Genomic DNA, 24,191 nt, shown 5'->3' with positions numbered 1-24,191 from the left:
TCTTGTTCTATAATTCGTAAGTAACATGGCCTTTGTTTCTTTTGATCTTTTCTTTCTCTTAATTTTTTATTTTTTTTGGGTGAAATAGTTCTTCCCATTACCTCTTGCATTACATGACATCACATCGCATTAGGTTATGGCTATAACTTTTGCTTTCTCTTTCCTCCTCTCTTTTTTTTTTTCCTTATTCTTTTTGGGTACAGTCTCCTAATACTAATTCCTCTCTCTCTCTCTCTCTCTCTCTCTCTCTCTCTCCCCCCCTCTTTTCTTTCTTTTCTCCTCTTGGTAATCTCTTCCATCTGCTTTGTTGTTTCCCCTCTCTCATTCTTCTTGATATCCGATGACCTATAGCTAATTGTCTCTTCATATCATCGACAGTCAGTCGACACCTGAAGGTGACAAAAGAAATAAGGAGAGATCGATCCTATAGGTAGGGCGGCCGTTATTAGGCAGATCGGGAGATGACACCGGTGGCAGCTGCAGCAGTAGGTGGAGGGGCAAACAAAAATAACAGCAACATGGGATCAGCAGCAGCAGGTCAGCAGTTCGGCGACACGACATACACTAAGGTGTTCGTAGGAGGGTTGGCTTGGGAGACGCAGAAGGACACCATGAAGAAGTACTTTGAGCAGTTCGGTGACATCTTGGAGGCTGTGGTCATCACTGACAAGGCCACCGGCAGGTCCAAGGGCTACGGTTTTGTAAGTGGCCCTCCTCTCCCTCGTATATATCCCCTCTCGGGTCCTTAAATCATGTCTTGCTAGCTCTACACACAGACGGGACAAAGCACATTTTAATAATTTCTTTGACCTATCTCCATTCTTCTGCTAGTTCGATATGTCGATTGCCCCTCGTAAGTCCTATATGTGATAGATCTATCTAGCTACTATATATATCTATGCAGTTGACCATTTAGCTGCTACGATATATAAAATACAATATATATCTAAATATTCAGGAATATTACGGCGCAGGTGACGTTTAGAGAGCCGGAAGCAGCAATGAGGGCATGCGTGGATGCGTCGCCTGTGATAGATGGGAGAAGGGCTAACTGCAATCTTGCATCTCTTGGTGTCCAGAGATCCAAGCCTTCCACTCCAAAACACGGTTCTCTCTCTCTCTCTCTCTCTCTCTCTCTCTCTCTCTCTCCCTCCCTCCCCCTCCCTCCCTCTCTCCACACAGGCACATACACACAACACAAGCTACGTCTTCCTTATTTTTAATTTTTTTTGGGTGAAGTTATGTCTTTTTCTTTAGTAAGCTCCTCAATTAACAATTAATCACTTTTTCTCGCTGACCGACGAAATAATCACACTCTTCTGTCTCACCATTATATTATGTCGCGCCTCCACATATAACTATGATCAGATTTGAAAGGATATACTCCAGATCTAATTTCCAGCACAGAGGACAGCTTTTGAGGGAGGCTAATCGTTAGTCATGACACCCTCTGTCTGTAATGGTCTAAAATGAGATACTCGCACTATAGAAGATATTAGCTTGAAGTATGACTATTTAAAAAAAAAAAAAAGAGCTTGAAGTATGACAATAAAGATACCGGTCTATAATGTGATACACGTACGGAATGTTTGCTTGAAGCACTACAATAAAGATAATGGCATATAATTACGAATGGTGAATTTTCAGTGTGCGGATTTTATCTACAGCATAAGAATTCAAAACCTAGCAAAAAACATCTCGTTGTCATGAGCAAATCGATTTCTAAATGTAATTAGGCTTAACCAATAAAGTTGGGAATTCCCGTAATCTAACCGGGAAAATGAAAAGGTAATGAGATATGCATGAAGTTGTCGAGTGAAGTATTTTTAACATATTAATTTGAGACATTTATATCTATAATACAAAAGGGGAAAGAAACCTATTATTCTAACTTTCTGCTTGCGAAATACTCATTCTACCAATGCCTTCAAAAAATTACAACCATTAAATTACAGGATCCATATATAACTAAAATTCACTTGAGTAGCAATAAATGCTCTTGAATTAATGTAATAGAAAATATAAAAAATAAATTTTCAAAATGATAGAACAAAGTACCTATTGTAAATACAAATATTTTTATACACATAAATTATATATGGCATTATCAAGAGCTAAATCCCTTAATAATGAAAAGAAAATTTAAAAGAAAAAGAACGAACAATGTTTAACAAGAAAAACTTAGATGAGAATCAATTTCTAAAACTAAGATAGTGGTAAAATAGGTTTTTTAAAAATAAAATAAATTGTAATTAACAAAAAAATAAAAATAAAAATAATCTATATATAACTAAAATTCACTTGAGGAGCAATAAATGCTCTTGAATTAATGTAATAGAAAATAGAAAAAATAAATTTCCAAAATGATAGAACAAAGTACCTATTGTAAATACAAATATTTTTATACGCATTTGAGTGCAACAAATGCAATTATATATGGCATTATCAATAGCTAAATCCCTTAACAATGAAAAGAAAATTTAAAAGAAAAAGAACAGCCAACGTTTAACAAGAAAAACTTAGATGAGAATCAATTTTCAAAACTAATGATAGGTGGTAAAATAGGTTTTTTTAAAATAAAATAAATTGTAATTAACAAAAAAATAAAAACTAACCACGAAAAATGATAACAAAAGTATATAAAAAGAAAAGAATCTATATCTATACATATAGTAAAATTGACTTGAAAACAATAAATTCAAGTCAATTAGTGCAACTGAAAAATCATACAAAATCAAATACTATTTTAAAAATCATAAACATAATATTACTTGAAAATAATGAAATACTAATCTATCTATCTATACATAAAATGAAATTGACTTGCAAGCAATAAATGCATTTCAATTAATGCAAGCGACAATTAAAAAAATAAATACTATTTTAAAAAAATTATAAACATAATATAATTGAAATAATAAAATATTAATAAGAGAATACACTATCTTTTTAATCAAAAGTAAGCAATAATAAACAATTAGAATTATGAAATTTAAAATTTTTCCAAGAAAGCAAATAATATTAGAAAATGAAATCTATGAAAGAAAATGCAATGGACGCTTTTATTTTTAATAGAATGATGTTTTTGTTTTATATACAAATTTGATGATCATGTTGGACCGAGTGGATTAATAATATATACTATATATTATATTGTTACATTATTGCAAAATTTCTCACTATACCATTAAAAGTTGTCGAATATATAAAGATTATTGTTCTTAATTCTTAACTATTTTTGAAAATTTTCATCTAATTAAAAGAATTAAATTAATATTTAAAAAATATAAAAAACTAAAATAAGTTCGTGCAACGCACGAGTTAGAATAGTAGTAATTTTCGTAAATTGACATCTTCCCAACACTTAACGCACTATTTTTTTCTCAAAAGATATCTCTTTTTTCACTAATTATTTCATTCTTCACCCTCCTAAATTAAACCACCACTATATATCTCAGTTTTTTTTCCTCCCATATAATTTTTATAATTATAACAGAACTTAGTTCTCTTGATATTATTTGTTATATAATAATTTTAACAATATATATAAAACTGCACGGAGTACGGATACAAATTCTAGTGTGCAAGTACATGAATATATCGTTAAAGGTTGGATTAATTGCCCTTATAAAATTAGCTTATATTATGAGGGACCGAACTGGCGGGACAACAAGTACCTAGCTTCATGCAATAATTATGTACACTTCTTGCCTATGTAATCCCTTCTTGTCTATCTCATACTCTGTTTTGAGATGTTATGGGGGTTGCATCCCCTCGTATGATTAGTAGATGACTCTGGTTAATATTTGGAATGAATGACTTCTTTATTTACCAAAAAAGGGGAAAAAAAGTAATTATGTACACGCCTCCACAAAACATACTAAAAACATAATATATATATATATATATATATATATACTAAAAAGGGATTGGTTCAAAATGTTCGCGTTTTTTTCCCTTTAACCAAGGTTTCGGATACGAGTTTTGTGAATGGAAAAAATTATTGATTATGAGAGTTTTTTCAACCGGGCTCGAACTGAATTAGTTGGAACCCTTTGGATTTTCAAATGCCAGGATTAAAAATAATAAGCGCGCACACATACACATACACATACACATATACATATACATATAAATATATATACACGCGCATATATGGTGGTTTTATTCTCTTCGCAGGCTTCGGCCTTATTTTCTACCCAAAATAGAAGCACGTTTATGAAAATGTATAAAACTCCTAATATATGGCGAGGCATTCTCTATTGCGTCATGTCATGTTATCTTCAATAGAGTTTCTTTTGGGGCTAGAATTTTATCTTCATAGTTCATATATCATATGGATCATTTATGTTGTTCACATCCAATTGTCGGCCAACAGCCTATAAGTACTTCATTTTTTTGCTCAAAAAGTATTTAATTTCTTTTCTGAGGATGCCTATTAGCTAATTAGATAACAATTAAATAAATAAATGTATGCGATATAGTAAATATATAGTATGTGATAACTTGATTCTAAGCAAAAAAGGTAAAATGAAAATGAAGGACGACTAAGTTTAAATTGGGAGTAATTAAGTGAAATATACATACATATATATATATATATATGATGAAACTGTGTGTGTGGCTGCAGGAGGAGGGAGAAGCTTAAGGGTGATGGGGGGATATGCAGGAGTCTTTCAAGCGGCAGCCGTGGGTATGGGCGGCGGTGGAGCAGCATTTCCATCAGCGACCTCCTTCTCTCATTATGCCATCCAACAAGGCATCCCCTTCCATTCGTATGCTGCCGCGGCCGCCATAACCGGCGGGTATGTATGTAACAATAGCATTGCTATTGGTATTATTTCATGTTTAAGCATTTCAATATGGTCCGCAGGAGATACATGCATTCATTTTTCACGCTTCTCTCTCTCTCTCTTGAAATTATGGGAAGTTATTCCTTTAACTGAAGAGGCAATGACGACCCTTTGTTTTTAATTTGAGATTAAGAGGTCGAATTCAATTCTCCCAGGGAATTTCTATACTCCTCTATTTTTATTTTTTTACTTCCTCTCTGTTTCTATTTTCTTAGCAAACCCAGAAACCACTCATGAAATTAGAAAATGAAAATTTTTTATTGTTATGTAGAAATTAATGTGGCAATATTATTGCACATGGACATATTTAATGCCAATCTGTACAATGCATATCCGTCTTTAAGACATAAACCTTTATTTGGATTGGAGAAATGAAGGGGATTGGACGGAAATTCGTAACTCTATTTTCCTCAATCCAAATAAAGCAAGCTAAATCTACAAGAGGATCAAACCGTGAAATTCAATGAGAGTCCATACCACAATCAGGTTTCATACATATACATTCACTTTTACAATAATTTACTAAAATGATTCATGTAATTTGTTAGATGTTATGTATAATTTACTTCATAAAGTAAACATTTAACTGAAAAGTTACATAATTTACTCAAGCTATGATAATTTGCTTTTAAAGTCTAATTTTTACGATTATAAAGGAGAACCAAAACTTAATAAAAGGATTGAGGATCAAGACAGGAAATTGAGAAGAACGAATGGGTATAAGAAGTTCCATTAGCTATAAATGAACTTGAAATTTTAGGCTCACTGCACTATATTCTCCTTCTCTAAAATGAGATTATTTACTTGAAATGATTTACTGAAAATGAGTAATATATTTTATATGTTTCTATAAAATAATTAATTATCAAACAATCAAGTAATATACTTTTAATATTTATAAAATGATTGAAAGTGTTTGTAATATCTCATCCCCATCTTCATCTCATCAACCCTTGTTCATCATCCTTTTAGTAACCCCACATAACACAATTAAACTCGCATTCGCATGCATAAACGCATTCACATGAATTGTGCTGTCTGTTACACTAGTAGCACTTCACTTTGAAGCCGGATGTATGCGGACATATGTTTAGCTACACAAGTTATCGTTTATATTATACACACATCCAATATTGCACGTGCAGACGCACATGCACGTCAACACCATAACATGTTGCTCTGTACTAGCCGGGAGCTAATTCAGATTCTAACAATCATTATCTGCTTGGTGGGAGCAATTTCCAGGTACTCTGCCTATTCGACAGATTACAGTTACCCCACGGTTCGTACCCATGTCTCTCTTAATGCCCCCTCTGTTCAAAGTCTAATTCATTTTTGTATATATTATATGTGTTGTATTTCCATGGGTCCTTGGGAAGAACTTTGTTTTGCCGAAAGGATTAAAAAAAATGCATTCGAGTTAGTTATCTACTGGCAATAACTAGCTAATAATTGATGATCAACGTTAAAATGTAGCTAATAATATAGTCGGAGAGGGATCGGGACAATTGTTCTAATGTCAGTATCTTTTAGCATGGAATTTCTTCCTGTAATATTTATTGTATTGACGGTATGTGAAGCTTTCATTGTAAATATGACTGAGCTTGCTATATGTATATTTATTTATACTGGTGCAGAGCTATTATAATGTGTATGGAGGAGCAACGGTCCAATGTCCCATGTATAGCAGTGGGCTAATGACTGGAGGAGTCGCCGGGTTCTATCCATATCCCACGACTACTTCAGCCACCACTGCCAGCGTCACCACAACAGGTCAACTCGGGGAGACAGCAACTGGAAGCAGCGGCGGCTTGTATACATCGGCCCACCAGAACTACGGGCTCCAATATCCTCACGGCTCTCACCTATTCCAGTATTCGACCCTCAATTCCGCTGCTACTGGGTATCCCCAGCACTATGCTTCGCCCATGTCCATTGCACCCTCCCCTGCTCTCCACTCTGCAGGTAATGTTTTTTTTGCCTTTCTCGCTTTTGCCTAACGAGCTTCATATGTGATATATTCTAATACATGTATATATATACACACACACACACACACACTATATTTGTTGAAGATACTGCTAATTTGAGTTAATCCGCGGTAAGCTCTATCACTATTGAGGACAAAGTATTTTCACCATTGGATTCTGTCAGGGGATGCGCATATATATATAAATATCCGCCTAACGAATCCTGATCTAAAAGTGCAAAAGCTCATATTTTGCCAAATTCCTAACTAACAGCTACATTCGTTGCCAGGGAATTGAGAGAGACGACTAACTTATCTTTGACAGTTTGTTTTGCTGTGCCACAGGCATAAAAATGGCTCTCCATGCAACCATACCACATCGCTAGAGAGGAGCGGTTCCCCCTTGTATGCAGCATTTTGGCATCTGGCTTTTCGTCATCAGCCAGACCTCATCCCCAATATCTACATATGCACAAACCATTTCTTCTCCCTACCTCGCTGCAACCAGCTGTCTCTGCCTAAATCCTAACCATGGGTATTCCGTCTATCTCGCTAACCTACGAAAGCCATTGCATTGCATAATGCATCATCATGGCTTTTGATCAAGTTAGTCCAACATCACATGTGGCATTGCCCCACGTCGGGGCTTTCCATCCAAAAAGCAAAAGAAAAAAGAAGGGTACACACATCCGAATCGGAGATGGAGTTGTAGTGCCCGTGTCTCCCATTTGCATCATCAGTTCTCTCCTTGCATTGTTTTTTCAGAACAAGGATTGAGTCGTGTCTACTTTTCTAAAAACCACGACGGATGTGGTTCTTCAGAGATTACACTAACTCAAAGCCACTCCAGACTGCATGCTCAGATACTTCAAGTTGGAGAATCTTTTGGGTCCATCATTTTCAGCTGTCTTGGGGCTCCAGGAATGCTCTCCCTTGACAAAAATGGGAAAAAGAGATCAGAAGGTTAAATTGATGGGAATTGGCTAAAAAGCACTGTGGGGAAATCAGTGGTTTTCAGCTTCTGGTTGCTGCTTACCAAGAAAAAGAAATGAAGATCTCTTTTCCCGTCCCCATGTAAATTTCAAGCAACTCCCAGTGACGGCAACAGGTGTAAGCCCGTCCCACTACTTATATCAGCCGTTGTCACTTCAGTATTTAGTCCTCTTCAGCAGAGTTAGAGGATAGGTCATGTAGATGTAGGAACATATAGCTGTAGATGCATGCAGTTGGTGTGGTGGTAACATTAGTGGTCTTTATTTCAAATCTCCTCACCTGACCTTTACCTGTAGGAAAAAAAGGTAGATATAGCTGTTAGTTAGGAATTTGGCAGATCCTCCCATCAAACTGAAGGGGGTTATGGTCAATGGGCTGGCATGCCCGAGAGATTTTGTTGTGTTAACATCTATCTGCCAATTAGGTCAGTTTAGCCCTTGTAATTCCATGATATTATTAGGCAGTTAGTTGAATATCAGCCTTTAGGGGAAGGGTGATATGATCCTAAACTAGAGTAGCTTATCAATAATCCAGCTAAGTGCTGCAGCTCTGTGAGTCTGTCTAATTAGGGCTAATTTTTTTATGATCAGTGTTGTAAATTTCAGGTTCAAGATGGGGTTAAGACTTTGGGAGGATTAGCCCCTCTTTCGTGCTAGGATAAGTAGAAGTTCTTTAGAAGTGAATGTATCTTGCATATTCTTTCGCACGGTAGCCTTTTCTCAGTTACTGACTTTCATACATACATTGTCTTCTCGAGAACTCCACTAATGGAGGTGGAGAGCTCAGAGCATTGCATGCACACGACTCATGAGGGACGTATTTTGGAATTCCCTCTTGGGTCTCCTCCCCTCTTCCGCACGTCCGCCTCTTCAACTGGAAAGGAAGGTCCACCATGGTTAGGACTTAGCTTATTCTCAGCTCATCTCCCTCTCTCTCTCTCTCTCTCTCTCCACCTATCCCTCTCTCCCCATTTGCAGCTGTGTTGGTGTTCAATTTAATGGACTTCGATAACTGATAATGGTTACTTTCCTCTTTATATATATGTGTGTGTACGGACGAGTACAAGACTGTTTTGGGTTGTGATTAATTAGTAGGACCTTATATGGGTTGTGATTCATTCATCTCCATGGTGGTTGATGATGGATCTCTTCTGATGTTCTTGTGATTTTAATTCGGACAATTATATATATATATATATATATGCTTTAATCATGTATTTTTAATGATGCCTCTCTCCGTTCCGCAAAGTTCACCACTTCTGCTCCAGATGAAGTTGCTCCATGAATGTTGTTCTTCCCTTGGTTAAACTCGGCCGAATATTTATGGGCTCTATTCTTCTTTGATTGGGCTCTCTCAGAATAAAGACCCAGGCTCAAGTAGGTGGAATTCATTAGTGGGTGATCAAGCCAAATTTGAGCTCTTCTTGTGTCTAATGTTTTTAATCTTCACAATGATTATGCGAGAGCCTTTATATATAGTGATAATTTTGTACTTATTAGTACTTGACGTGAAGCTGCAAATTATCACTTTTCTTATCTGCTTCTACATATACATGAACACACTCATGTCGTACCCCTAGTTCAACCATCTTCATAACTTTATAGTCAGACTTCATCTCAACCAATTCATAAGACATACATTGCTTTGGCTCGTGGTACCACATTTTAATGGCTTCCCTGTAATTTAAGGACTCTAGAGTGTTTTTGAGCTCAACCCGCGACATTCGATTGTAATCCTTTTCCGAGATGAGTTCATGATGCGACAGAAGACGTGACAAATCGGTACATGGAGAAAAACAGGTTTTGACGACCCTGTTTCGAGGGAAGCGGCCTCCGGAGCACAACTCACCGCCTTTGGCCTTTGGCGGTGAAAAGACGAGATTTAGGTCGAATTCCATCGTTTAGGGCCTCAAATGTGTATTTTTATGTTATTTGGGCGTTTTTGCAAGTTTAGGAAAAATTTATGTCTTTCGCGTAATTTAGGCGTTTTAATTCTTATTCAAACTTTGTAAAATCCTAGGGTTTAACAGTTGATTTTTGATCAATTAATAAAATTTGGAGCTTTCGTACTCTTTACCCATTCTTGGATTTGATTTGAGTTGGATGCCAATTTCCTAGGAATTCGAAGAATCAATAGGGATTGAAGATCGTAGTTCCAGTATTCTACAGAATTAACGGGTCTGTGACAGGTTCTTAGCATGTACATTGCGTCAGTTGGTATCAAAGCCGCGTTCGCTCTTGGATTAGCGATGTCGCCCCGAAGAGCAGGTAATCAACGTTGTGCTGCGGAGGAGGATGAATTGGATTGGAGGATCGAGCAGATCATGGATACTCGGTTGGGGGTGGTCTTAGAGGATAGGCTGGACGTGATTGTGGAACATCTAGCCGAGATGATGGGAGTGCTGATGGAGGCCTGGCAGGAGGTCGACTCGAGGCGCAGTCGAGTCCCTAATCCGACTGCGGACTTGGAGGATGACGAGTATGATTTCTATTTTGAAGGGGAAGAGAATGAGCATGCTTGGGGGGATCATAGGAGAGGTTGGTTGCCGACCGCAGAAACAGACCAGAGGCGATGGGAGACGGGCCTTAGGACTGATATTCTCGAATTCTAAGGGGGCTTGCAGCCAGAGGAGTTTCTAGATTGGTTGGCGACGGTGGAAGAGGTCCTGGAGTTCAAGGGGGTACCTGATGACAAGCGAGTACAGCTCGTGGTGACTCGACTGTGTGGTAGGGCGACGACTTAGTGGCAGCAGGTGAAGCTTACTCGTAGCAGAATGGGCAAACCTAAGATCACGTCGTAGGAGAAGATGAAGAAAAATTTGAGGGCTGCCTTTCTACCTTATAACTTTCAACGGATCATGTACTAACGCCTGCAGAACTTGAAGCAGGGCAGTAGGTTGGTGGACGAATACACCAGCGAGTTTACTAGTTGGTTGCTCGTAACGAGTTTCATGAAACTGAGGATCAACTGGTAGTGAGATATATTGGCGGGCTGAGAGCGCAGTTACATGACACGATCAATTTGTTCGATCCTGTTAGCGTATCTTCCGCTCATCAAAGGGCCTTGATTGTCGAGAGGCAGCTGAAACGAGTGGGCAGCGGGGTGACCAATGGAGGTGTCGCCATTGCAGGAACTGATGGGGTCATCTGATCTGGCGGTGGTAGTACTATTCCTGGGCGCCCGTCGAAGCCTGCCAACATTGGGCCGAGCAGTAGCGGAGCAAAGTGCTTCAAGTGTGGAGAACCCGGACATCGGCAGTCTGAGTGCGTAAAAGGGAAAAATAAGGCGATGTTTGTCGAAGAGGATCAGTCTGATGATGCAGTTTTTGTAGCGGGAGGCGATGGAAAGGCTGAGTTCGACGAGGAGGAGAAGATTGTGATAGAAGATGGGGTGCCCAATCTGGTAGTGAGGAGGTCTTGTATGACCCCAAGAACGACGAACGAAGACTGACTGCGTAACAACATCTTCTAGTCCACTTGCACCATCGAGAATAAGGTTTGTCGTTTCATAATAGACTCGGGCAGCTGTCAGAACATTGTGTCTGCTGAGGCCGTGCAGAAGTTGGGCCTACGCACTGAACACCATCCCAAATTATATAACCTGGCGTGGCTGAAGAAATGAGGTGAAGTAAGTGTGTCGAAGCGTGCTTTGGTTATGTGCTTTGGTGTGATGTTGATATTATGGATGCTTGTCACTTGTTGTTGGGGAGACCCTGGCAGTTTGATAGGAGCGTAATCCATGACGAGAGGACCAATAAATACTACTTCACGTATAAGGGGTTGAAGATTGTACAAGTGTCGAACAGGGATAGGAACGCCATCGAGTCCCGACCTGTGAATCTGGTTACCGGAACCAACCTGCTGTCCCTTGCCCGGTTTCGGGAGGAGTTGCATGATGCGGAGTATATGTTTGCTCTCGTGAGCAGGGGGGTTGTGGAGGAGGACATTGCACCTGTTGAGTCCTTACCGATTTTGAAAGAATTCCAGGATGTATTTCCTGAGGAGTTGCCAAATGGACTATCACCTTTACGGGGCATCCAACACCATATCGACCTTAAGCCCGGTGCATCCCTTCCGAACAACCACACTACAGGATGAGCCCAACTGAGCATGAGGAGTTGAGGAGACAGGTGGAGGAGCTGGTATCGAAGGGGTTCATCCGGTAAAGAATGAGCCCGTGTGCCATTCCAGCGCTTCTAGTACCCAAAAAGGATGGGTCTTGGCGTATGTGTGTGGATAGTTGAGCCATCAATAAGATAATGGTTAGGTATCGTTTTCAAATTCCTCGTTTGGATGATCTGCTGGACCAGTTGAATGGTGCCAGGATTTGTACTAAGCTGGACTTGAAGAGCGGCTATCACCAGATTCGAATTCGGGTTGGTGATGAGTGGAAGACAGCGTTCAAGACCAGATAAGGGTTATATGAGTGGCTGGTAATGCCGTTTGGGCTGTCAAATGCGCCGAGTATGTTCATGAGAGTGATGAATAAGATTTTGCGGCCTTTCATTGGTAGGTGCGTGATTATGTATTTTGATGACATCTTGATCTATAGTGCCGATCCTGAGCAACATTTGGTCCACTTGCGCGAAATACTCTCTGTCATTCGACAAGAAAAACTCAATGCCGCATTGAAGAAATGTGTTTTTATGAGGGTGAAAATTCTTTTCCTTGGTTATATTGTTTTTGCTGATGGTTTGAGGGTTGACTCGTCCAAGGTTGAGGCAGTCAGACAGTGGCCTAAACCTGCGAATATTACTGAAGTCTGGAGCTTCCATGGTTTAGCTTCATTCTACATGCGGTTTATTCCCCACTTCAATAGTATTGTGGCTCTCTTAACTAACTGCATGAAGGGCAACATATTTGAGTGGACTGAGGGTGCAGAAGCGGCATTCTAGGAGATCAAGGAGCGTTTGACAACTGCCTCGATCCTTGTCATACATGATTTTCAACAACCCTTTGAGCTGCATTCAGATGAATTGAAGGTGGGGATTGGAGCAGTATTGAGCACGAACGGCAGACCAATTGTCTTCTTCAGCGAAAAGCTAATAGGAGCGAAAGTGAGGTACAACACTTACGACGTGAAATTTTATGATGTAGTGCAGGCGGTGAAGCATTGGTGGCATTATCTTTTCCACAAGGAGTTCATCTTGTATACCGACTATGAGACCCTGAAACACCTCCATAGCCATGATAAGGTGTCAACTCGTCATGCATCGTGGGTGGCTTACCTGGAACGTTTCACTTTCGTGGTGAAGCACAAGAGCGGAGTCACTAATCGCGTTGCTGATGCTCTTAGTCGGAGGCGTAGCATTCTGAGTAGGATGATGGTTGAGGTACCTGGTTTTAGTTCTTTTGTTGAGTTGCTTGAAGTCGACTCCTATTTTTCTGTGGCGCTTGCTAGAGTTCGGTCTAGAGAGAGAGCGAAGTATGTATTGCAGGATGGTTTTCTTTTCAGGGGTAATCAGCTTTGTACCCTTGAATGTAGTTTGAGGACCTACATTATTCAACAGCTACATGGCGAGGGTCATGACAGGACCTTGCATTTGGTCTAAACATACTATTTCTAGCCTATGATTCGTAAAGAGGTGGAGAAGTACGTGCAGCGTTGTAAGGTTTGTCAAGTGTCCAAAGGTACTGCAACTAATGCGGGGTTGTACATGCCCCTGCCGATTCCCTTGCAGCCATGGGTGGATATCAATATGGATTTCGTCCTCGGCTTGCCCCATACCCAGCGATGCAATGATTCTATATATGTGGTCGTTGACAGGTTTTCCAAGATGGCACACTTTATTCCGTGCAAGAAGACCACTGATGTTGTGCGGGTTGCTCAATTGTATTTTCGGGAGGTTTACCGTTTGCATGGTCTACCCGTCTCTATTGTGTTTGACAGGGATACCCGTTTCCTGAGTCATTTTTGGCTGAGCCTCTGGAAGATGGTGAACACCCAGCTGAACTTCAGTACGACTTATCACCCGCAGACAGATGGGCAGACATAGGTGGTTAACAGGTCTTTAGGTAATCTGTTGAGGGGTTTAGTAGGGGAACATGTGAAGAGCTAGGACCAGAAGTTGAGCCAGGCAAAGTTTGCGCACAATCACGCTGTTAATTGCAGCACCGACTTTAGTCCCTTTTAGGTGGTGTACTACGTTACTCCTAGAGGTCCCCTTGATCTATTACCCTTGGTGGATAAGACTAGGGTCCATGGAAAGGCGACTGACTTCATTCACGGGCTACAAGAGATTTATGAGGCAGTGCATAATAATTTGGAAAAGGCTGCCAGGAAATACAAGACCACTGCTGATAGAAGGAAAAGACATGTGGAGTTTGAAGTTGGCGATTTTGTCTGGGCGGTCCTTGCCAAGGATCGTTTTCCTGCTGGTGACTACCGCAAGCTCGCTGCCAGAAAGATTGGTCCTGTGGAGGTCGTGGAGAAGATCAGTTCGAACGCTTATCGGCTTAAGCTTCCCAGCCACATTCGTACTGCTGATGTGTTTAACGTGAAGTACCTGATTCCTTATGCAGGTGATAGCTCGGACGATGACGATTCGAGGGCGAATTCTCTCTACCTAAGGGAGAATGATGCGGCAGAAGACGTGATAAATCGGTACATGGAGAAAAACAGGTTTTGACGACCCTTTTTCGAGGGAAATGGCATCCGGAGCACAACTCACCGCCTTTGTTGTGAAAAGATGAGATTTAGGTCGAATTCCATCGATTAAGGGCTCAAACGGGCATTTTTATGTTATTTGAGCGTTTTTGCAATTTTAGGAAAAGTTTATGTCTTTCGTGTAATTTAGGAGTTTTAATTCCTATTTAAGCTTTGTAAAACCCTAGGGGTTTAACAGTTGTCTTTTGATCAATTAATAAAATTTGGAGCTTTCGTGCTCTTTGCCCATTCTCGGATTTGATTCGAGTTGGATGCCAATTTCCTAGGAATTTGAAGAATCGATAGAGATTAAAAGTCGTAGTTCTGGTATTCTGCTGAATCAACGGATCTGTGACAGGTTCTTTGCGTGTACGCTGCGTCAATCAAATACACTATGATATTATAAGATATGGGTCGAATGAGCTATTTGTTGATGAAAATGATGAAGTTAGAAAATCCAGTCAAATACACTACGATGAGGCTGCGATAGATCGACTACTTGACTGGGACCATGTAGACCCTGAAGAAACAACAGTTGATGATGAGGAGGATGAGAGTTTTTAGAAGGCTTTCAAGGTGGCTAATTTTGAATATATTGACGAAGTTGAGGCCGCAGCCAATGAAGAAGCACATAAGGTAGCTGAGGAGAGCAAATCTACCACAGCCAATACAGATAGAACAAGTTATTAGGAAGAGTTATTGAAAGATAGATACGAAGAGCATAAAACTGAGGAGTTTAATGCTCTAGGTAAAGGAAAGAGGAGTCGAAAATAGATGGCCTCTGTCGAAGATGAAGACCTCGCTGGCCTTGAAGATGTGAGTTCAGACAATGAGGACGATAACTATGAGGCTGAGTTATCTGATGGTGAAGCTGCTGCACCTGGTCTTCAACCTGGAAAGAGGCCTTACAGGATGAGAGCTCAAGTTGAAAGTGGAGAGCCGCTCCCTTTGATGGAAGGCGAAGGACGATCTTTCGAGTACTAGGCTTCAATCAGAATAAGAGGGTAGCCTTTGTACAAATTCTGATGAGATTTGGGGTTGGGGATTATGACTGGAAGGAGTTTGTTCCTTGCCTAAAGCAGAAGACCTATGAAGAAACAATAAATTATAGGGTACTCTTCTTGACCTACATCTTAGAGGATTTGACCGACTCCCCAATCTTCTCAGATGGTGTGCCAAAAAAAGGCCTCAGAATCCATGACGTTCTTGTCTGAATTGTAACCCTAATGCTGATTAGGGATAAAGTGAAGTGGGCAGCAGATAATACCTGGATCCCACTTTTCATTGATGACATAGTGTTCCGTTACCCGGGATTGAAGGGTGGTAGATGCTGGAAGAAGGAACACCATAAAATGTTGCTCCTTGCTGTACTAAAACATGGGTATAGGAGATGGCAAGCGATAGTGGATGACGAGGAGTTGAGGTTCCAAGAGCTCATATGCCAAGAGCTGAACCTCCCCGTCATAAATCTGATTATCCAGGGGCAGTCGAGCTCTCAGGGGATAAATAGTCCTAGCACGAGCAACACTGAACCTTCTGGAACCCCGTCAACAGGAAATAGGAATGGGAGCAATTCGGCTGCCCCTGCCGATGGAGCACCTGGTTCATCTAAAGCTGCTGCCAACCCCGGGCAGTAAGTGTATCATGACTCCATAATTCTATACCATTACAAGGATACGTAGAGAAGGCAGGTGGAGTTCATCAAGAAGATAGTGCTTCTGCTTGAGAAACGACTCAATGTAGATTACCAGAAATTTACTTTGGGGAAGCAAGACCCAATGAAGAGGGAGCGGAGGAACTCGAGAATGAACAGAAGTTCACGGAAGAGCTAGCTTCAGGTCCTGCGGAAATGGAAATGCTGGTGGTAGAACTACCACAAATAGAACCAATTGCTCATGACGAAATCAGTGTTGCAGCTTGTGACGACGACCCTGATCAGGGAGAGTTGACACAGCTCTACAATTCGATGTGCTGGGTTGTAGAGAAAATCAATCCGAACGCCTATCGGCTTAAGCTTCCTAGCCGCGTCCGTACTGCCGATGTATTTAATGTGAAGCACTTGATTTCTTATGCAGGTGTTAGCTCAGATGATGATAATTTGAAGGCGAATTCTCTCTACCTAGAGGAGAATAATGCGGCAGAAAATGTGGCAAATCGGTACATGGAGAAAAATAGGTTATGACGACCCTGTTTCGAGGGAAACGGCTTTCGAAGCACAACTCACTCCCTTTGGCTATGAAAAGACAAGATTTAGGTCGAATTCCATCGTTTAGGGCCTCAAACGGGCATTTTTTTTATGTTATTTGAGCGTTTTTGCAATTTTAGAAAAAGTTTATGTCTTTCGCGTAATTTAGGTGTTTTAATTCCTATTTAAGCTTTGTAAAACCCTATGATTCAACAGTTTTTGTTTTTAATAATTCAATAAAAGTGCTCTTTCGCCCATTCTCGGATTCGATTCGAGTTGGATGCCAATTACCTAGGAATTCAAAGAATCAATAGGGAATTGAAGATCGTAGTTCCGGTATTCTGCGGAATCAACGGATCTGTGATAGGTTGTTCATGTGTACGCTGTATCAATTCACCACCCACATAATGGACTTCAGGAAGCAAAACCATGTTCCTACCATGATGTAATAGGAGCATAAAACTTGAATCCATCCTACGTATAAATAAAGGCAACGTGCAAAAATACCATTAAAAATGAAAATAAAAAGATATTTTCTTATTAAAGCAATCAGTCAAAAAGTAATCCAGTGACTTTGTTAGCTTCTTCTAACTCAAACAATACAAAAAATAATAAAAAATCAGCTTCATCGAAGCAAGGGATCACTTGCAAACAAAAGGACACTAATAGCTCTTCCACCTGATAAAACCATATCACAACAACTAGTCACTGGGATAATGGGACCATAAATTGAGATCACAGCCAAACAAACATTCCATGCGCATGCTTCTCCTCGCACAACTTTGCACTTTTAGCTTTAAGCTCCAAAATTCTTGACAATTACATGACGATCATGCCCTAATTTGTGAAGAAAAGAGGAAGAGAAGTTCGATATTGCGATTAGGGCACTGCTTCTCCCATATTGCGTTGTTCAGATCAACCCTAGAGAAGAGGTGAAATCTCCACTTTGCCAGACCCCGTCAGACAAATAGGATTGGAAAGTGAGGGGTCAACACATAATCTCGTCAATCATGCAATGGAGGGAATCCACGTCAGCTGACGTTAACCACGTCACGACCGTTGAAGTGCTACATCAGACAATTTTGTTTAAATTGATGGGTCTAGCTGCTTCGTGCTGAACGTGATAGGAAATTCAAAGTTCGTGAATTTCTATGATAAAAAAATTTGTGCTAAAATTGATAGAAAGTGCAAATTTTATATTTTTTTGGTAATTTACCCATTAAAAAATATGTGGTAGAAGATTATTCCCTTGATCAATTCATGGAAATGAATGAATAAAGTCAATAAAATGCCTAATTGAGCAGAGAGAGAGAGAAGAGAGAGTCTGATGGATGAGAGGAGGGAGAGAGACCGAGAGAGTGTTTGATGGAGGAGGGAGAGAAAGACGTGAAAGAGAGAAGAGAGTGATTGAGAGAGAAGGAGAGAAAGAGAGAAGAGAGGGGAGAGATAGAGATAAGAGAAAGTTGAGAGAATGACTGAGAGGGGGAAAAGAGGTGACATAAGGGAGAGCGTTTTTAATTAAGAATTTATAAAATATTTTATTATTTTTTGCGTCACGTCGGAAGCGGTAAGACACATCATTTGTCATGTAGGCAGAAGTTAACCCTAAATTGACGGAATGTAGTTGATTGTTACGTTTTTAAAATTTTTTATACTGTTGGTGAGAAAAAAATTTCTCTAATCGTGAGACTTTTCAAAACTTTTGTACCTCTAGTGCAAATTTTCCCGATTGTTTTCTTTAAATGTTTCATCGTTAGACAAAATGAATGAAAACAAAGAGGTTGTAGTGAATGAGTTTCTACTCTCAGAAACTGTCATGGGAGCCATCCAATACTCTATGTAAGTTTATAGTTGAAGCAAAAGAAGAATGTTGATATTCGCTTGAAAGGAAATTAAACAAGAACAGAAAGAGAGGGCATAAATTGGAAATGAAGTTTGTGATTACTACTCCATATGAACTGAATGTTCCAGTAGATGGTGGACTTTTTTCTTTTCCTTTTGCCTTTTGGGTCTGTACAAATGCAAATTTTAATATTCTACAGTTGGAGGCCAGTCCCCAGTTTGATGTTATTGCTAATCGGACTTAACAATACATTTGATGATTGGCGTAAGGACCTCTTCGCTATACATCTTGCGCACCATGAGGCGATAAATATGCAAATGCCTTTTACCATGTTTTCCTCAAATAATGCTGTCCTTCCATGACTGAGGATGCTTTCAAGATGTTCAATTATTTTTTATTTTTTTCCTTATGTTCAGAGATTTTGTCATGCCATATCTGACTTGGCGTTACAATTGACCAATAAAATATCTAGCAGTTTTAGTTGTAATGCTTCCTCTCTATATGTTTGTGCCTATATGCTAGAGTTCAATTTCCATATAGTATACTTACTCTCATACCCAGCTTTTGTTTCCCAAGCTCTCTTTGCATATGATTGCATTGCATATTGCGGATTGGAAAGCATTCAATGGTTCGCCAAATGTGAAGCTCTTGTTCACTTGAATATCTCTTTGTACCAACAAATCATTCTCATTATCTCTGCCTCAACATGCTTTTTTGTAGAAATTGTTATGACATTCACCAAAAAAAAAGAAAAAAATAATATTTTGATATACAATGCTGTAATCAAAAACTTAATTAGCCTTAATAAGTCACAAAATTGAACGATAATTCAAATAGCAATTCGGACAAATAAAATGTTATAAAATTAAATGAATTTCACTAGTGTAAGAACTTGGAAATTCAAACCGAAACAAAGGCGAAACCGAAAGATACGAGAGAGCCGAGTCCTGTGTTAGACACAAACCCCTTGAAACAGAATTGTCCCCTCCTGGATGCTTGAGGTCACGCGGACAATCGTTTCCCAGGGTAAAACGGCAACAAGCGAAGCAGCAGCACGAACAGCAACGCTTCAGCGAACTTGAAAAGAAGCGTGAACACTTTTGAGGTCGAATCCTTCGTAGAAAAATTGTAGCCAATCACTTGTGCAATTTCCTTTTAGTCTCAGTAAAAGGAAGCTCTTCTTCTCTAGGGAATTGCAACCAAGGGAAGACTTTTCTTCTCTTTTCTTTTCCTTTTCAGAAAACGGCTACAGGAAGCAAATGGCATGAGGCTCTTGTACTTTTCCTTTTTGCCGTGTGCTCCTTTTATAGACTACGGGTTCCATCCGTTATATGACTCTTCCTATTCCCCTTTTATGGGGAATAACTCACATATATTCAATATATGTGTTAATTGTATTTGATTATTCATGAATGCAATTCATTCATTTCTTGTAACCACCAAGAAAATCAAGAGTCATTAGCTCGTGAGCAATTTTCTCATTCACCCATTAGCCATAATTTCCAACAATCCCCCACATGAATGGAAATTGTTTTGTTTCGACTTGTAGATAGTGTTCACCAGTTAAACCTGTATAGGATAGGTAGATGTCACCACCCTTGAACCTTCCCTTGTGAAAATGCATGTACTTTACTAGCAGTCCAATAGACAAGATGTCCTTGAATTGTTCCGCTGTTTTATGTAAAGATATTACACACCTCACACAAGATTCAACTGATTTCCTTCGGTTCTCATAGTTGTGTCCATTTTTGCCATGGAACACCGTTCTGGTTCTGCGAGAGTTTCTGAAGAATTAAGTCCATAAAAATTCTCCTCTAAAGCGGCCCCACTTCTCTCTCACATAGGTGATTTCACATATCATTAAAGCAGTTTTAGATTGCTAGCCTTATCCGTTTATCACTGTTTTATCAAGGAATGGTCCAGGGATTTTCTCCCCCACAGTGATTTAATTCGGTTGTTTAACTTGGTTGTCCCATTGAACTTAGATCTTGGGATCTCCAGTCAGCTAGGTTGGGTGTCCGCTATAAAACCTTTCCTCTAATGGACTTTAGACCCATTCCCTTTGACAACTTCTCAAACTGTTCTTTACTTAACCCTTTGGTTTGCGGATCCGCTATATTATCCTTTGACCGCACGTAGTCAATAGAGATAATTCCAGTTGAGATCAGTTGTCTAATGGTGTTGTGTCTACGACGTATATGTCTAGACTTACCATTATACATATTACTTTGTGCCCTTCCAATTGCCGTTTGACTGTCACAGTGGATACAAATTGGTGGCACAGGTTTTTCCCATTGAGGAATGTCCTCTAGAAAATGGCGTAGCCATTCAGCTTCTTCTCCACATTTATCCAGAGCAATAAACTCAGATTCCATTATGGACCTAGCGATAACAGTTTGTTTCGAGGACTTCCATGAAACTGCTGCACCTGCTAGTGTGAACACATATCCACTAGTGGATTTTGAATCCGTTATATCAGATATCCAATTCGCATTCACTGTATCCCTCTAGGACAGCTGGATATCTGGTATAGTGCAGCCCGTAATCTCGAGTGTATCATTTGAGTACCCTGACAATTGCCTTCCAATGGTCTCCACTCGGATTACTCGTATATCTATTGAGTCTACTAACCGAGTATGCAATATCAGGCCTAGTACAACTCATCAGATACATCAGACTTCCAATGACCCGCGAGTATTCTAGCTGAGAAATACTCTCTTTTCTATTCTTTGATAGATGAAGATTATTGTCTATTGGAGTCTTTGAAATTCCAGAATCATTTTTGGTAAATTTTTCCAGAATTTTATCTATGTAGTGTGACTGACTCAAAATTAGTCCATCTGATGTTCTCATGATTTTAATTCCTAAAATCACATCAGCGAGTCCCATATCTTTCATATCAAATCTTGAATTCAACATATTTTTCGTAAATTTGATCATTCTGTCATCACTACCAACAATGAGTATGTCATCCACGTAGAGAAATAAAATGACGTAACCATTTTCTGTTTCTTTAATGTACACACATTTATCACACTCATTGATCTTAAATCCTTTGGAAATCATTGCATTATCGAATTTTTCGTGCCACTGTTTTGGCGCTTGTTTTAACCCATACAATGATTTGACCAATTTACAGACTTTCCTTTCTTTTCCTGGAGCCACGAACCCCTCGGGTTGTTCCATATAAATTTCTTCATCTAAATCTCCATTTAGGAAAGCTGTTTTCACATCCATTTGATGAACTTCCAAATTACGCAATGCCGCAACTGCAAGTATCATCCTAATGGAATTTATTCTTGTCACAGGAGAATAAGTATCAAAATAGTCCAAGCCTTCCTTTTGCTTGTATCCCTTAATTACAAGCCTGGCCTTGTACTTATCAATGGATCCATCTGCTTTCATTTTCCTTTTAAAGATCCATTTGGATCCTAAGGGTTTACAACTAGCGGGGAGATCCACTAATTCCCAAGTGTGATTTCGCAGAATCGAATCAATTTCACTTTTGATTGCCTCCTTCCAGAGAGGTCCCTCAGAGGAATTCACTGCTTCAGCATAGCTTTGTGGTTCATTTTCTAACAAATATGTCAGAAAATCATTCCCGAATGATTTTTCAATTCTAGCTCTTTTGCTACGTCTAGGTTCAATCTCTTCATCCGAACCTTGCCTTTCATGATCTACGCCATGAAGTCCATCATTCATAGTGCGTGAGGTTCGTTTCGATGAACTCGATGCCTCATTCAATTTACATGGAAATACATCTTCAAAGAACGATGCATTTCTTGATTCCATTATCGTGTTCTTGTGTATATCGGGAATCTTAGATTCATGCACAAGAAATCGATAAGCACTACTATTATGTGTATAGCCAATAAAGATGCAGTCCACCGTTTTAGGACCGATCTTTACTTTCTTTGGTGCCGGAACGACTACTTTTGCCAAACACCCCCACACTCGCAAGTGATCGTAGGATGATCTCCTACCTCTGAATAATTCATACGGTGTCTTTTCCCTTTTCTTTCGAGGCACCTTATTTAATAGGTAATTGCTTGACAATATTGCTTCACCCCACATATTTTGAGGTAATTCCGAACTTAATATCATCGCATTCATCATGTCTTTCAATGTGCGATTTTTGCGTTCAGCAACACCATTCGATTGAGGTGAATAGGGTGCAGTCACTTCGTGTATAATTCCGTATTGTGCACAGAATTCCCCGAAAAGCGTTACGTATTCGCCTCCTCTGTCATTCCTCAATCTCTTGATTTTCTTGTTGAGTTGATTCTCAACTTCATTTTTATAGAGAACAAATTTCTCTATGGCCTCATCTTTGCTTTTCAACAAATATACATAACAGTATTTTGTACTATCATCGATAAAGGTAATAAAATAATTATTACCTCCTCTTGTTGTTGCGAACTTTAAATCGCATACATCACTATGAATTAGATCAAGTGGCTCGGTGTTCCTTTCAATCGTTTGAAAGGGTGACTTTGTCAATTTTGCCTCAACACAAATTTCACATTTGTGTTGTGAATCAATTTGGAATGTAGGTATGTGATTCAAGTTAATTAATCTACGCAAAGTATTATAATTAACATGACCTAGTCTTCCATGCCACAAATCAGGAGACTCAATCAAATACGCAGAAGAACCAGAATTCTTATTGATTATGGTCATTACATTGAGCTTTAAAAGCCCGTCACACACATATCCCTTTCCTACGTACATTCCAGACTTGGACAAAATAACTTTGTCCGACTCAAAAACCATCCTGAACCCATGTTTGTTCAGCAATGACCCGGAGACTAAATTCTTCCGAATCTCAGGTACGTATAATACATTGTTCAGAGTCAACTCCTTTCCTGAAGTCATCTTTAAGACTACCTTGCCTTGACCTTCAACAGCAGAATGGGCAGAGTTTCCCATATAGATCCTCTCCCCAGTGACTGGTTCGAGCATAGTGAATAGGTCTCTGTTTGAGCACACATGTCTGGTGGCACCGGTATCAAGCCACCATTCCTTTGGGTTGGACCCAATGAGGTTCACCTCTGAAACCACAACAGATAGGTTGATATCTGCCACATCTCGAGCCATTTCATTAACCACGTTTGCTTCATGGTCCTTTTTCCTTTTTGAGAGCCTGCAGTCATCAGATCTGTGACCTTTCTTATCACAGTTGAAGCATTTCCCCTCAAACTTGGGCTTGAAGACTCCTCCATTCGTACCCAGCTTCTTCTTGCCTTTTTTGTTCTTAGAGCTTTGCCCTTGCTCCATGACATTTACCTTAGCAGCAGGGAGGATGAGATCCTTTCCGGAGTTTTTATTGTCTTCTTCAATTCGAAGCTTGACAACAAGATCTTCCATTGTCATCTCCTTTCGCTTATGCTTCAGATAATTCTTGAAATCCTTCCAACCAGAAGGCAGCTTCTCAATGACAACAGCCACTTGGAAGGATTCACTTAGAGCCATCCCCTCAGCCTGAATCTCATGTAAGAGCACTTGCAATTCCTGCACTTGACTCATTACAGTCCTTGAATCCACCATTTTAAAATCGAGGAATCGTCCGACGAGAAATTTCTTCGCACCGGCATCCTCTGATTTATATTTACGGTCCAAGGATTCCCATAGTTCCTTTGCCGTCTTAAACCCCTGATAGATACTATACAGGGAATCATGAAGACTATTCATGATATAATTCCG

The 24,191-nt window shown here is 39.7% G+C and overlaps 1 protein-coding gene across 3 annotated transcripts; it reads left to right on the top strand.

Moving 5' to 3' along the window:
* LOC116199121 (RNA-binding protein 24-like) lies at positions 1-9,041 on the top strand. 3 transcript variants are annotated; one of them, XM_031529415.1, is made up of 7 exons: positions 1-16; positions 379-701; positions 975-1,107; positions 4,631-4,805; positions 6,099-6,135; positions 6,491-6,818; positions 7,168-9,041. In XM_031529415.1, the coding sequence occupies exons 2-7, from the start codon at positions 462-464 to the stop codon at positions 7,206-7,208; spliced, it is 954 nt and encodes a 317-aa protein (XP_031385275.1). In that variant the 5' UTR covers positions 1-16; positions 379-461; the 3' UTR covers positions 7,209-9,041. The 3 variants fall into 3 exon arrangements, with proteins under 3 accessions (XP_031385275.1, XP_031385274.1, XP_031385276.1); XM_031529414.1 differs by lacking the exon at positions 1-16 and adding an exon at positions 196-285; XM_031529416.1 differs by lacking the exon at positions 1-16 and having other exon boundaries at positions 240-701; positions 7,148-9,041.
* Positions 9,042-24,191: the final 15,150 nt, after the last annotated feature.

Source organism: Punica granatum, chromosome 3, assembly GCF_007655135.1.
Source record: "Punica granatum isolate Tunisia-2019 chromosome 3, ASM765513v2, whole genome shotgun sequence".
NCBI classification, from domain to species: domain Eukaryota; kingdom Viridiplantae; phylum Streptophyta; class Magnoliopsida; order Myrtales; family Lythraceae; genus Punica; species Punica granatum.
The sequence above is the reverse complement of the archived record's forward strand: the minus strand, read 5'-3'. Positions and strand labels throughout refer to the sequence as shown.

Excerpts from the sequence above, each read along its gene's own strand:
- LOC116199121 (XM_031529415.1), top strand. The coding sequence starts at position 462 with ATGACACCGGTGGCAGCTGCAGCAGTAGGTGGAGGGGCAAACAAAAAT. Across the intron at positions 702-974 it reads GGTCCAAGGGCTACGGTTTT|GTGACGTTTAGAGAGCCGGA; the intron begins GTAAGTGGCCCT and ends ATTACGGCGCAG. Across the intron at positions 1,108-4,630 it reads GCCTTCCACTCCAAAACACG|GAGGAGGGAGAAGCTTAAGG; the intron begins GTTCTCTCTCTC and ends GTGTGGCTGCAG.